Below are 15,188 nucleotides of genomic sequence, written 5' to 3' on the forward strand. Positions count from 1 at the left end.
CACGGGTCTATTACTACTATAAATTTTAATCTTCTAGCGCGGTTTTGTGTATTTTAATGATTCAGAAACTGGACTGTTTTATTTTTATACCGTTATTCATATTTTATTGATTGTAATAAACTTTGTGATTTTATTCTATATGGTCTCCGCATCATGCTGTGCCTGAAAATTCCCAGTTTTGGAACCTTTGTTCTGTTTCCTCAAGAACTTTGTGTACTGGACCACAGTGTCTCTCCTGCCCTCCAAAGCATCTAACCAAGCACAGATCTGCACTGCAGGCACTGTAAAAGTGATCAGCTGCGTGTGTGTGTGTGTGTGTGTGTGTGTGTGTGTGTGTGTGTGTGTGTATATATATCTCCAAAAAGTAGAAATGGTTAAAGGACACTTTAACTTAGGAATTTAAAATACTTTGTTAAACAATTCCCCACTAGGTTACTTACCTCCATCAAAGGCTGCCTCCTAGGTCATTTCAACCATAGCCAATAAAAATCTAGTGCCAAGCTGCCAATGCTTATGCAGAAAGATCCCACAGACCTGAAAGGGACATTGTGGCAACAGAAGCAGTCCATTCTAGTCTATGGGACCATAACTGAAAGCAAATGTAGCAGTGCACTAGATTTTTACTAGCCGGGATAAAAAAACACATTGGGGGGATGTAAGCACCCGGGAAAGCTGTTTAGCTAAGGATAGTTAGGAGGCTAGGGATGGGGGGATTATGCAATAAGTGAAGTTGACCTTTAGGGCCAATTCACACCAGACGCAGTTCCGTACAATTTCGTGTGCATTTTTTCTGCACAAAATGCACGCACAGTATTTTCCATGTATTCAAATGGCTCTAGGTCACACCATGCAGTCAGTTTCCGGGGCAGAAACTGATCGGAAACTGACTGCATGGTGTAAACTATAGCCAGCTAGAGCCATTGGAATACATGGAAAACACTGTGCATGCATTTTGTGCAGAAAAAAAGCACACAGAACTGGACGGAACTGCGTCTGGTGTGAATTGGCACTTAAGCAGAGATCTATAGTGTATTGTACGCAATTTTTGAGTTGCATGTGGTTCTTATGTCATACCTCTGGTGCTTTTCTAAATGATCGTCTAACGCCTGTTGTTCGATTTAATCCCTGTCCAACACCTTTGCCTGGACCAAGTGATACAGTGTCTTCTGATGCAATAAGTTGCCTTGGTTTCACTACTGGCATCCCTAAGACAATGAGGAAAAAACAGTAAGCTTCATGCATATCTATAAGCAGTAGAAGTACATGCTATTTACAAAACATTATTTCATTTCCTGCATTTCCACAGGGTAAATATTAATACAGGTCCACAGGATTTGCAGAACATAATTTCTATCTAATCTGCTGCCCAGCTGATAGTGACCACAGCAGCAAACCCCACCCATCACTTCTGTAAGACCGGTACCTGTAACATATAACATAGTCATAATGATCCATACCAGTTGTAACAAGTTTTGATTTGTCTTCTTCGTCCCCAACCTCTTCTTCTTCTACATTGCGTCCTGGGAAGAAAAATCCCATCATTCGGTGGAAAAACTGATGCGTCAGCTGGATGGTGAGAGGCACCACATTCACCTGCAAACAAAGATATAATTTTGTTACTAAAGAAAACAAAGCAGACTGCTAATGGCCAACACACACATTGCACGTATCTGATTTCTGGGAATCAGGATCAAACTAAGCAGATATAACACTTACAAGAATACAAACCTGTAAAAAAATAAATAATAATAATAATATTATTATTATTATTATATGTAAAATAGCTAAATATTAGGTATACTTTCCTATTTATTGTCAGCAGCTTAAGGATTTAAAATGGTCAATGTTGATTGAGGGAGTGAAGTTCCGCTTTAAGGTAGTTGAATATGATTTGTTATTTAGTTCATGAACTTCATTTTAATTTTACTTGAAAACATAAGGAATAAAACTCAACTCAAATCAATAGTCCTAATGCTACCAAACATAAAAAGTAAAAGACTTTACCTCAAAGTGCTCTTTGACGGAGATGCCACCAACAGGTGGGCGAACTTTGCTGTACAACCTTAGTGCAAGCTGTCTGCCAGACTGAGCAGGGCTCTGTGGTCGAAGAGACACCTGAGTGTGGTGAAAAAAAAATCCAAAGCATTATATTTTTTTTCCATAACCAAAGCATTATATTATTATCCCAAAAAATGTTTTACTTTCTATATTCACTGAAATATTTGTAAATCCTATCTTAAAAATAATAAAACAAAAAAACAGCTCTGAAGTTAACTGGGGAGAGACGAGCCCTACAGCACAGAAGCTGTTCCCTCTTATCTTTATATTCAAAGGAGGGCACTTTCTGGGGTGAGAGGAGAGGTATAATCCACACTGGAAATGGATGGTCAGAAGGTGAGGCATGCCCACGGAAGGATCAATGCCCAGGTAATAGGGATCATACAAGGATTAATAAGGATAACTCACACTCAAAAATATTAATATGCAGCCATTTTTAATCACCCCCAGAAATGCGATTCTGCAGCTTTGGACAGGGAGTGCTTAGCAATGGCTGGGCATTTCTGGAGTCGTAAAGTCAACCATAGAGTCCTATGTTCCAGCTGTTGATGGTGCTCCCTCCTCTCCCCTGCAACAGCCACTTACTGAGACAGGAGAGCTAGAGCTGTGGGATCAAGTGACCAGACTTGATATAAAAATATGTAAGCATGAGCTGGGCGGGGGGAGAGAGAAAGTAAAGATGGCGGATGAGGATGAAGATCAGACGTTTGAGGAGGAGAGCGAGGAAACGGCAGGAGGAGCGGAGGGAGGACTCGGCAGGAGGAAGAGGCTCTTCGCTAAGGAGTTGCGCTGTATGATGTATGGATTCGGAGACGATCAGAACCCGTATACAGAGTCTGTGGATATTCTGGAGGATCTGGTGATAGAATTCCTCACTGAAATGACACACAAGGCCATGTCCAGCGCCAGGGGAGGTTCCAGGTGGAGGACATTGTGTTTCTGATCCGGAAGGACCCGCAGAAGTTCGCCAGAGTGAAGGATCTGCTCACCATGAATGAAGAACTGAAACGCGCTAGAAAAGCGTTCGATGAGGCCAACTACGGTTCCTGAGCAACCATTATGGTGCTTTCACTCTGCATTTGATGCATTGCATGTTTGAACAGCGTGTCCCCAGTGTGGGGTATTTTTTTTTTTTTTTATGTAAATATTGTTACAAGGAAAACCTAATAAACTTATTTTTAAGTAAAAAAAAAAAATATGTAAGCATCCGTGCTTTGCCATGGGCGCCTGCTAATTCCTGAAGGGAGGGTTACCCCTTGGCGAACTCACCCGACAAACTATACTATAAAAGCTTTCCAAATCAGTGTGTCCAGACATTTTACAAGCCATCACGCAAGTGATCCCAAGCATTGGAGAGGGACACACATGACTAGAAGAAGTATCTCCCAAAACGAGACCAAATGGTTGCATAGACTTAGAACTATGCAGCCATTGGGCATGAATATTGAACTGGATCCAAATTGTTTTTTGGCTAATGATTGATCACAGTTCAATAGACAAATAGTGGAAGTAGGGCCATAAAATCACCACACAATTTAACAAACCAATTGGGGAAGTATAATGATTCATAGAGTGGGGAACTGCTATATGTAATGATGCGTTTATCATTGTACATCTAAAAGGGGGAGGGGTTAAAGAGAAGGGCGAGACCTTTCATATATTTAAGTACAATTTTAAATTATATTTTTTTATTTTCTTATTTTATATCTCCATTTGGTTTAATGGATGGTTGTCTTTCCTAGTGAGAAACAATCCCAAATCCTCATAATATTAATGGTTGTACATTGTGATCCAGCTGGGGACCCTTTTGAGGGTTTGGGAGCTCCCATTAGTAAGATAGTGTGGGGTAACAGTGAACCGACAACACCGAATGGAGAAATATCGTACCAAACATAACAAATTATGTCAGTTCCCTTATAGTGAATGCGCATAGAAGTGGTCACAATATAGATAATATCTCATTCATATTCAAAGCATTGGAGCAGTGTTGATTATAATGCATTTTTTTAAGTGTTTTAATCATTGTGAGGTATATATTAAAAGTCTCTGTAATATATGGCAATACAATTGTTAAGCTAACTGGCACCGCAGCTCCTATACGATTGGCCATTCGAATTCCATCTGGGCCCCAATGAAATCTTACATGCAACTACAAAGACCATGATCCTCAGTGACCAGGTAAGCCCCCTGAAGACGTAATCCAACAAAACGTACATCGGCGGCGGTACCTGGTCACATGCTCACCCGACGCCATCTCCGGCGCTGTTGAGGTTTCCTGATCTGGAGGAACGCACCTACCATGGAGGTGGAAAGTCAGCGAAACCCAGAACAAGGCAGTAAAGCCTGCAGCCCCAGTGCCGGGTAGGCACCTGCTATGTAAGAGGCCACTTGGCAAACTTTAAAAAAAAAAAATAATAAAATAAACAGTATTACGCTATGGATTTTCCTTATGTCTTTCTATATACCTAACCTGGGGATCCGAGGGAGAGGTTACCGAAATTATTTCCTGTTCTTTCTGGGATGTATGCAGGCACAATCCTGCTAAAGCTCTATCTGACTTTCTTTCTAATTCAAAGAGGTCAGACAGCTCTGGTAAGCGCATTCAGTTTTTGAGCACTTTGGGTGACGGCAACCATTAATGTTTGGTGGAGGAATGACAGCACTTTAAGCAAACAATGATTTCACAAGTTATCAAGAGAATCTGTTGGTGGATTCATTTGGAGACTCATTTTTGGGACTATATTTATTTATCTATCTATCTTTAGCACCATAGGTGGTAGATTTATTTATTTATATTATTTATTTATTTATTTATTTATAGGTTTGGCACATATAACTATATGTTAATTTGTCATTATTCACTATATGTATTGTGGAATGGTAATTTAAGCACAATATTGTAGTATAGCGCCCTCTATCTACATTTTCACAATTTTTTCTACTCAATCATACATATGGTTTCCAATCCCGATCTCCCCCATACACACAGGCCTGGAAGGTAGATTTGGGCCACTCCATCTCACCTGTTGACTGGCAAAAGTGTTTCATGCTGACTCACAAAATAGCCTTAGCCTCCAAAGCTCAAGAAAAAGGGTTCAAGTTTAGTTCGAAAATAGACGAACTAGGACCCGTTGGTACAGATGCCCCTCGACTTTACACTGGATAAACCTGGTGCTCCCGGATACCTGTTGGCGTTGGTTGTCAGCCAAGGGTACTTTACTCCACATTTGGTGGGAATGCCCCCCTGTGGAAGTTCTGGCAAAATATCCTCAACCTGTACTGCAGACTCATGGTGACCTTGCTCACACCCTCTCCTGAGGTAGTTCTGCTATCTATGCTCCCTGGATCGTTCAAATCGGTCAAAAAATATGTTCTGTGTCACTTTCTGCCAGCAGCTAGAACGGTTCTGCCAAGATACTAGAAGTAGACGGACATGCCTTTCCTGGGGGAATGGGCAATTGAAGTGGACCGAATCAGTAGCTTGGAATGAATTAACGTGCAGGAATCGGGTAAAGAGGAGCAATTCTCCAAGACCTGGACCTCATGGTCTACGTTTCGATATTCCTCAGAATTTATTCCATGGACAGCAGAGGACAGCAGAGGACTCTACCAACACATCTGTCTGGTTTAAGTGGAATGTCTCCTTCTTAACATCTACTTACCTTACTGCCTTGACCCCTCTATTTTCACCATCATTCCCCCACTTTTCTTTAGAAGTTACAATAATACACAAACACCCGAACCATAATCTCTCTTGAAATTTGTGGGCACCGCTCATTGAGTGGATAGTGGTGCTCACTGACCCTTAATAAGTTATGTTAGATAATATGGCTACACACACAGGCTTATATACTAAAATGAACTCAGTTGAAGCAAACTAATTCTCCATACAATGTAACGGTATGGTTCCAATATTGAAATGCCTATTACTATCTATGTGTTAACGAACGTTATACTTGTGTAATGTACACCTCTACTTTCTCAATAAATTAAGATTGAACTAAAAATAGGTAAGCATACAGATCTTTTTTACAGGTTAGGCAGGAGGTGGAGGGAAATTTTTTAAGAATAGATGTTAGGCTTTTCTTCCACTTTAAATGATATCAGCCTGCTTATCTATGGCTCCAATGCTTTCTGCTTCATTAGCAGGCATGAGTGAAGTGCAAACCCGGGAACTGCATACTTTTTCCAAGTCAATGACTCAAAGAAATGAAGAAACTGAATCAGTTTGGCAGTCAGGCAACTAGTAGTTTCAGAACAAAATGCAGCAATGGTAGCTCAAACATTTGACATGCAGTTCCCCTTTAAAAAAGCTTAAAGTGATTGTAAAACCCAAGCAATGTTTACCTAAATGCATTCTTTGCATCAAGGTGTCAGCAACCCCCTTTGCTCCCTTTTACTTACCTTAGCTGTGCACGTCTAAATCTTTTCTCTCCCCTCATGTTCGGGTCTTGCTGGGGCACAGGCAGCCATTGGCTACCAGTGCCATCAATCACAGCCAGTGACAAGGATTGTGGCTGAGTCCCGCTGTCTGTGTCAATGGACGCAATAGCGGGGCTCGGGTGCGAGCAATAATGAGAAAGCGGTTTCCCATGGGGGCACTGGACAGGGGGGAGGGGCCAGGAGCGCCAGCAGTGGACCCGAAAATGTGAGGTTCACTGCCGCTCTGTGCCATTCCATGGCACAGAGCAAGCAAGTATAGACAAAACAAAACAAAACTTAAGAATGTTTAAAATGTCTCAGATCAACCTACCGGATAAAGCTAAATGGTTATGGAGCAGGCCTGGGGTCCTTACCTTGTAAACTGCATTTGGTAGCAGATTGTTCATGGTGAACCAACCCAACTCCAAGAGATGCTCAGCTGTATCATCAGACTTATTTACCTTGAAAAAAAAAAAAAGCATTGGTAAAAAAAAAAAGCATTGGATAAAAAGCATTTACCAGAGGAGACAAACTTCTATATTAAACTTCTAACCCAAACCCACCCTGGTGCCCTACTACCTGTAAGGAGAAGAGCAACACTTTTAAAGCAAGAGAACGGAAAGGGGCTGGTCAGACATCTAGCAGAAAATAGGGAATTAAACCTCTTCCCACCCACCCCGGTGTCCCTTTAAAAATATTCTGAGCACCCAGGAAGGATCAGCAATCATGTGACCACGATTTTCATAGTAGTCACATGATCTGGAGCCATTCCCACCGGCTACCAATTGTTAGTGGGGGCCGAGAATTGTCTGACAGCTCAGTCTCTGTGCTGGAAGCATGCAGTGACCACACTCTTAGCAGAGAAACACTGGTTGCTCAGTGACACACATGTGGAATGTGGACATTAAACCCATCCTTCTGCCACCGCAGTGATACACAGGTGACAACAGGTTAATGTTTGCTCTAACCTTGCTATAGAGGAACCTCTGCAGCTCCAACTCTGCAATGCCGAGCTGTCCATCCTGCTCAGTGAGGCGCCATCGCGCCTGTGCAAAATAGAATTCTGTGCGTCGAACCACGCTTACATCTTCTAGCTGTTTACGTAACTCCATTTTGTTTGCTCTTTGCAGCTGGAAGTCTTTGAAACACCTAAAATATAAGCCACTGTTATGTTACTTACATAGAAATCAAGTTTCTGCCATTTCATTTAGTAAAGAGGGACATTTTATTCATATTGCAAGTCATTTGGCTGTGCACGCTTCTTTAAAGCGGAGGTTCACCCTAAAAATCATCTATATACCATTAGATCCAGCATACTGCCGACATCTACAGTATGCTGGTATTTTTTTTTTTTACGCTGTACTTACCCTGTTATAGATCTTTTCATCCGTCTCCGAGTTCTCACTCCCGCGGGGAGTAGGCGTTCCTATGAAGAGGGGTATATAATTGACGTGCGGCTAAGGAGCGTCACGAGTTCCGAAAATAGACGAACTAGAACTCGGCGCTATACGGCGCCTGCCCTGTAGAGCTGACTGCACAGGCGCCGTATAATGCAGAGTCCCAGATCGTCTATTTTCGGAACACGTGACGCGCCTTACCCGCACGTCAATTATCTACACATCTTAATAGGAACGCCTACTCCCCGGGACAGTGAGAACCCAGAAGTCGGGTGAAAAGTACTATAACAGGGTAAGTACAGCTAAAAAAAAATAAAAAATTACCAGCACACTGTAGATGTCAGCAGTATGCTGGATGTAACGGTATATAATAGTTTTAGGGTGAACCTCAGCTTTAAGTATTGCAGGCCAAAAAAATTATAAAAAGGGAATTCATGTGAACATTACTAAAGTAGACTGGCGAGAGATGGTTTCAAATGTTCCCATAACGCCTATACACACGATCAGACTTTTTAAAACACGTCCGGCGGACCGTTGTTGCCATTGGACAATCCGTCCGTCTCTATGCTCCATCGGACAATTGTTTTCAGTTTTTCAACGGACAAATGTTCGCTTGCTCTCAAACTTTCCGGCAACAAATGTCCGATGGAGGATAATCCGATCGTGCGTACACAAGTCCATCGGACTAAAATACAAAAGTACAAAAGTACAAACACGCATGCTCAGAACCAATGCTAAAGATCAGAAAACAATAGCAGAAGTTGCCCAAAGGGTGTCGGTAAAGAGCTGAAAAACCACGTGATTTGGTGAAAGTTTGCTGAAAATGTTCTGCCGTGTATGCAGAACAAGCTCGCGGCCAACGCCCTTTCGGAAAAAATCCACGGAAAAGTCAGATGCAAGTCCGATCATGTGTATGAGGCTTTACATGCCTTAAAGATGCTAGAAAAAACACAGAAACTTTGCCCTTTCTTCTTGTTAACCACTTGGTTTCCAGCCCATAGTCAAAAGACGTCCTGTTTTTAAAGATGGATATCTCAGTAACGGCAGCAGCTGCTGCCACAACTGAGGTATCCATCTTTAGTGCCGACGGTCCTGTACACGATAACGGCGGTCTCCGCGGCGGATTCGCCGCGAGATCGCCGTTATCGGTGGCGGGAGAGGGGACCCCCCCTCCCGCCGCTGTCCCGCGCCCTCCGCCGCTTACCGGAGCCGTCGGTAGCGGCGGAGGGGATCGCGACCATCCGGCAGCTGAGCGGGGACGAGACTGAAAAAAAAATCTCCTTCGCCCGTCCCCCATAGCTCTGCTGGGCGGAAGTGACGTCAAAACGTCAGTCCCGCCCAGCCTCTTAAAGAGACATTTTTTTTTTTGTCATTTGAAAAAATTACATTTCCAAATTTATTTATTTTTTTGCATTTAAGCCCAAATATGAGATCTGAGGTCTTTTTGACCCCAGATCTCATATTTAAGAGGACCTGTCATGCTTTTTTCTATTACAAGGGATGTTTACATTCCTTGTAATAGGAATAAAAGTGATAATTTTTTTATTTTTTTTTATTTCAGTGTTAAAAATTGTAAAATAACTAAAAATAAATGCGAAAAGCCAAAAAAATATTTTTTAAAGCGCCCCGTCCCGACGAGTATGCGCGTAGAAGCGAACGTATACGCGAGTAGCGCCGACATATGAAAACGGTATTCAAACCACACAAGTGAGGTATCGCCGCGATCGTTGGAGCGAGAGCAATAATTTTAGCCTTAGGCCTACTCTAACTCAAAAAATGCAACCTGTAGAATTTTTTAAACGTCGCCTATCAAGATTTTTAAGGGTAAAAGTTTGACGCCATGCCACGAGCGGGCGCAATTTTTAAGCGTGACATGTTGGGTATTATTTTACTCGGCGTAACATTATCTTTCACAATATATAAAAAAATTGGGCCAAATTTATTGTTGTCTTATTTTTTAATTTAAAAAAGTGAATTTTTTCCAAAAAAAGTGCGCTTGTAAGACCGCTGCGCAAATACGGTGTGACAAAAAGTATTGCAATGACTGCCATTTTATTCTCTAGGGTGTTAGAAAAAAATATATATATAATGTTTGGGGGTTTTAAGTAATATTCTAGCAAAAAAAATAGTTTTAGTCTTGTAAACACTGAATCTGAAAAACAGGCTCAGTAACGAAGTGGTTAAAAAATTACCTAATAAGGATGTTCAGCTCCTCACTCTTCTGCTGCAAGTCCATCTTCTCTTGGCAAAGCTGAGTCTGAAGCTTCTGGTGCTGGTCATGCAGCATATCATTCTTACTCTCATCATGCAGCCGCTGAAACAGACCACAGATTTTCTTTTTAGTTACTATTATGGAGGATGCACGGGGGCTTAATTGCACTGGCACATAGCTGATTACACAAGTCAATGATCAATATGTATTATAAGTGCAAGAAACTAACTGGGAACCAATCCAAGCATCGGATGCTCACCTAAGGTTTTAAACAGACTGTAAAGGAGCACATGTTTTGAAATTCATATCTGCAAAAGGTGGACAAACTACCAAATGGGCACTGAAGACAATTTTGCAAACTAGCACAATATTCTAAGGCTGTGTCTAACCCCAGTATGACCAAGGTATTTAGTGCCTCTGGGGCAGAGAGTTTCTACTGTCAAACGGCAGCGATCAGCATTTGGGAGTGCCCGTCGGACTCCCAATCCCTTTACTGTGACTATAGCAGTTTGTACAAGCCTGGTCACAGCATGTGTACAGTGCATGCAAAAAATCCAGACTTGTTCACATACCTTCACCATAAATGTATAGATATGTGCTACAGCGCTACTATTAATCAATAAATTATAACACACAATTAATAAACAAATGATAAAGCTGCAGCAAGAAAGGGGTGAACCAAACCAAAAGTGACAATAAATTAATATTTGTTGCGCTAAAATCAACTAATTATGTGATAAATTGCATCAGTATTAAGTGGGGATGGGAATCCTGATGGTAAAACAAAGGGTTAATGGTTCATGTTAATGATCACTAGTCCCATTTACACTGATATCAGGGATCCAAACAGCGATACTCTCCACCACCACACTTGGGTGATTGGGCTGATGATCACTTATAGTGCTGATATAAACAGTCAAAGATCAGACCAGTGCGACCGCTCCACCAACATTCAGATGTTCACAAGGCATATGTAAAAAGAGAAGAAAAACGACATAGCATAATACTGCATATGCAGAGAAACCAGGCAATTTGCAGTGATATCACTCACGAATCCTAGGATTTAAAACGATGTGTATGCAGCTCAGTTCTTTGAGTTCCTCATTCGGCACATCCATGCGTCCCGTCATTCAAGCTCCTCCCCCACGCGTTGCGTCACTGGTCACGTGACTTATTCATGGGTCTAATACCTTCACCATAACCTTCCACAAACATACATGCCTTACAAATCCTGTGTACAGGTGCAGGCAAGGAAAATGCATCCACTCAAGTAGATTTAACGCCTTAAAGCTGGCCATACATGGGTTGCAATTTGGCCAGTTCAGCAGGAACAGGACAACATTTGATTCAGGTATGGCTGTTCGTGAGAAGTCAATCTACTTTTCAAGAAATTTGTTGGAAAATTTCTGCCTGAGCAGTTAATGCAGCCAATGATTTGCACTGCTGATCAATGTATTTTCTGGTGGGGAATACAGCGGTCAGAATACAAAAACACAGTGGAGAGGATTTCACCAGCTACCTTGATGCTTTCCAGATGGTTAGGGACAGCAACTTACACACTTTGGCCCGGATTCAGAAAGGATTTACGGCGGCGTATCTTTTAAATGTGCGCCGTCGCATCTTTACGCCTATTCAGAAAGGCATTTACGTTAGTTTTTTTCCAAGGTACGACTGACGTAAGTCTCTTACGCCATCGTATCTTGGGTGCATATTTACGCTGGCAGCTAGGGGGCGCTTCCGTAGATTTACGCATAGAATATGCAAATGAGGTAGATACGCCGATTCAGAAACGTACTTGCGTTGGATTTAGCTACGCCGTTTACGCAAGGCGTCGCTCAGGCGTAACTTTACCCCTCATACAGCTGGGGTAAGTCATGTTAAGGTATGGACGTCGGAACAGCGTCGTATTTTACGTTGTTTGCGTAACTCGTACGTGAATGGGGCTGGGCGTAAGTTACGTTCACGTCGACAAAGCATTAAGCCGACGTATCTTGGGGAGTATTTGTGACGTGACTCTGAGCATGCGCCGTTCGTTCGGCCCCTCATTTGCATGGGGTCACGGTTCGTTTTAATAAAACACGCCCACTGCCAACCTACTTTGAATTACGCGGGTTTACGCCGGCCCATATACGCTACGCCGCCGTAACTAAGGACGCAAATTGTTTCTGAATACGGTACACGCCTGACTTAGTTACGGCGGCGTAGCGCATATGAGATGAGATGCGCTACGCCCGCAGAAAGATACGAGATTCTTTCTGAATCCGGGCCTTTATTATTATTCAGTAAGGGCACTCATCACAAGTTTGGACCAACAGAGAGGTCAAGGGGGCTAGTCAGAATTATTGTTTTTCATAGGTTTTGGAATATTACACATTAATTTCCTATGGCCAATTTATATTTAAGCTGAGAAGTATGCTTTAAAATTGTTTCCAGTTAGCACAACTTCATAATTGTGTTCCCAGGTAACAAATAGTGATTTGAACCTTCATTATGGAGTACATCTGCTTCTCAAGTAGGCGGATTTGCACCACATGTTGCCGGACAGCTTCCTGGAGGTGCAAGATACTGCTGCGCTGCTCCTCGGGGTTACTGGAGATCTCCAGCTGGAAACGCACTCTCTGCTTTTTCTCACTATGCTCCTAAAGTTGGTGAGAACACAAGACAGAATGATATCACTGTTTTCATTTATATTCAGTAAATACATTTGATTAATGTCTTTGTAATTATAGTAGTCTTGTAGCCCACTTCCACATGCATTGTGCTACTCTGCTGTTGTCATTGGCCAAGCAGGACTAAAAGTTAAATGAATGCACTAAAAATTCTTCATATAGTTAGTATGTTGAAAGATAGCGAACGTGTCTGTTCCTTAAAAAGTAACTCCACTTGTGTTCTCAAGATCTATTTACATTGCAGGGATTTTTAAGAAACTTTGGCGCAGATTGCCACCTTAAATAGCTGTTTGTTTGTCTGTGTCCATGTGGAAAGTGAGTCTAATGGGAGTGATTTTAGAATTATCAATCAAGGTTCTAAGGAAAGCGGCAGGGTCTGCATACCTTTAGACGTGATTTCCCTTTGGGAGTATCTCACCAAAAATGACATTTTGTTCCAGGAAATGCCCAAAATCTGACTTGTACTTAGTGCAGACTTCTGGGAAAATCAGTAAGCCAATCACACAAGCAGGAAATGATATATATATTGGGGGTGGGGATTCTGTACAACATCTGTGTACAGAACGCCTCCAGGTAGCCATATTGCATTTTACAGAAAATTACAGAGCTGCAGATTGAAAATGAAATGTCGCGGACCCGATCGCCGCTGGAGTCCCGCGATCGGTCCCCAGAGCTGAAGAAAGGGGAGAGCTGTGTGTATAAACGCTTATTACGATTTTTTTTACCAAAAATATGTAGAAGAATATGTATCGGCCTAAACTGAGGGAAAGTTTTTTTTTTTTATATATATTTTTGGGGGATATTTATTATAGCAAAAAGTAAAAAATATTGCATTTTTTTCAAAATTGTCACTCTATTTTTGTTTATAGCGCAAAAAATAAAAACCGCAGAGGTGATCAAATACAACCGAAAGAAAGCTCTATTTGTGGGAAAAAAAGGACGCCAATTTTGTTTGGGAGCCACATCGCACGACCGCGCAATTGTCAGTTAAAGCGTCGTAGTGCCGAATCGCAAAAACTGGCCGGGTCCTTTAGCTGCCTAAAGGTCCAGGTCTTAAGTGGTTAATAACCATCAATTTTAATATGACTTTTTTGAGTCACTATTTTTTCCCCCACTAAAGTGGAGTTATCCTTTAAACGGGTTTAATTGGTACAGGTAATGCCATGGTGTGCAGTGAGGAAATTCCCTACCATCGTCTTGGGCTCTAATAACGAATAAAAACAATCACGCACCTTACGCTTTGGCTCCACATGTAGAAGCAAGTTGTTGACTATGTCCAGGATCATGGCATACTGTGCTGGATTTGTGGAGATCTCCAGGTGTTGGTGTTTGAGGGTAAATGTATCTGCAGCAGCTACACATAATACATGAACACAATTTTTGGTTGCACACATTATTCATCACACTAGCACAGACAATCAGAAAGACCATTTATGCTAAAGTAAAAAATAAAATAAAAGTAGCAACACTGGTTGAGTTAAAGGAGTTGTAAAGGAATTGTAAATTAATGTCTGCAAGGTAGACAGGCAGAATAGTGTAATGATTCTGTTAAAAAACGAGTAAATACCCATTATATTCCATCATCTATATCACCTCCAGCGTTCTAGTTTCTGTTCTCTCATTCACTTCCTGGTTTGCATCGCTCCTTCATGTAAGAACTACATTTCCCAGTATGCATTGCGGCACGCCCAGTAATTCACACCTCCTTGAAGTCTCTAGCACGTAGAGAGCATCCTGCCACACAGATGTAGTTCCCAGGAGGGGGTGAGCACGTTACTGACCACCGCAGTAAAGCCTCCCTTCACGGTGGTCAGTAAAATCAGACAAGCAGGAAGTGAACAGAACAGAGAAGAAATAGAGCAACTTCTGAGCAAAAACGAACATTGAGGAAGTGAAAAGAGGAATGTCTGCAGGTAAAGGATGCTTATTATGAAAAAAAAAATGTTTTCCTTTACAACACCTTTAATAACAAAAATAGTTCTACCAACTTATCAGTATTATGCTTGCAACAAGGATAAATACATTACGTTTGCTGGTTCCAATTTCTGCAGTTTGCAGAGTCCAAATTAAAACATTGTTTAATTTGACACCCCTGTCCTACAGATACAGAAACTGTTGCAGGAACTGCAGAAGCTAGATCTGCCCCTGTGTCTTGTGGAGGTGGGAGGAGCTTCTTATGAGTTAACGAAGCAAACATTTCATTACATCATTAGATCAATTCTTACATTCTGCATGTGCAAAACCAAACATGGCACCATAAAAGAGATGGATCCTGAAGTTAGGGAATTCTTTAAGCAACAAACATTTTCCCCTACTTCATTTTCTATATAAAACAATTCAGTAGATTAAAGGGGTTGTAAAGCCTTGTGTTTTTTCACCTTAATGCATCCTATGCATTAAGGTGAAAAAACACCTTGCAGTGTCCGCCCC

General features: G+C 41.7%; 2 protein-coding genes across 3 annotated transcripts in view; one reads left to right on the forward strand and one right to left on the reverse strand.

The window, feature by feature from the left end:
• Positions 1–15,188, reverse strand: part of KIAA0100 (KIAA0100 ortholog) — a 141,191-nt gene that overhangs the window by 13,513 nt on the left and 112,490 nt on the right. For both annotated transcript variants that reach the window (XM_040338514.1, XM_040338513.1), the window contains exons 29-36: positions 13,991–14,112; positions 12,573–12,728; positions 10,070–10,191; positions 7,449–7,629; positions 6,855–6,941; positions 2,005–2,115; positions 1,458–1,593; positions 1,075–1,205 (exon numbers count right to left, since the gene is read on the reverse strand). In XM_040338514.1, the coding sequence (XP_040194448.1) occupies positions 1,075–1,205; positions 1,458–1,593; positions 2,005–2,115; positions 6,855–6,941; positions 7,449–7,629; positions 10,070–10,191; positions 12,573–12,728; positions 13,991–14,112 (1,046 nt within the window). The remainder of the gene's footprint in view (positions 1–1,074; positions 1,206–1,457; positions 1,594–2,004; positions 2,116–6,854; positions 6,942–7,448; positions 7,630–10,069; positions 10,192–12,572; positions 12,729–13,990; positions 14,113–15,188) is intronic.
• On the forward strand, positions 2,719–3,254 carry LOC120927688 (transcription initiation factor TFIID subunit 13-like). Its single transcript, XM_040338515.1, is given in 2 exon segments — positions 2,719–2,957; positions 2,960–3,254. Coding segments are annotated over 2 exon segments (369 nt in total). The 5' UTR covers positions 2,719–2,737; the 3' UTR covers positions 3,109–3,254.

The sequence above is a fragment of the Rana temporaria genome, chromosome 2 (assembly GCF_905171775.1).
Source record: "Rana temporaria chromosome 2, aRanTem1.1, whole genome shotgun sequence".
NCBI classification, from domain to species: Eukaryota; Metazoa; Chordata; class Amphibia; order Anura; family Ranidae; genus Rana; species Rana temporaria.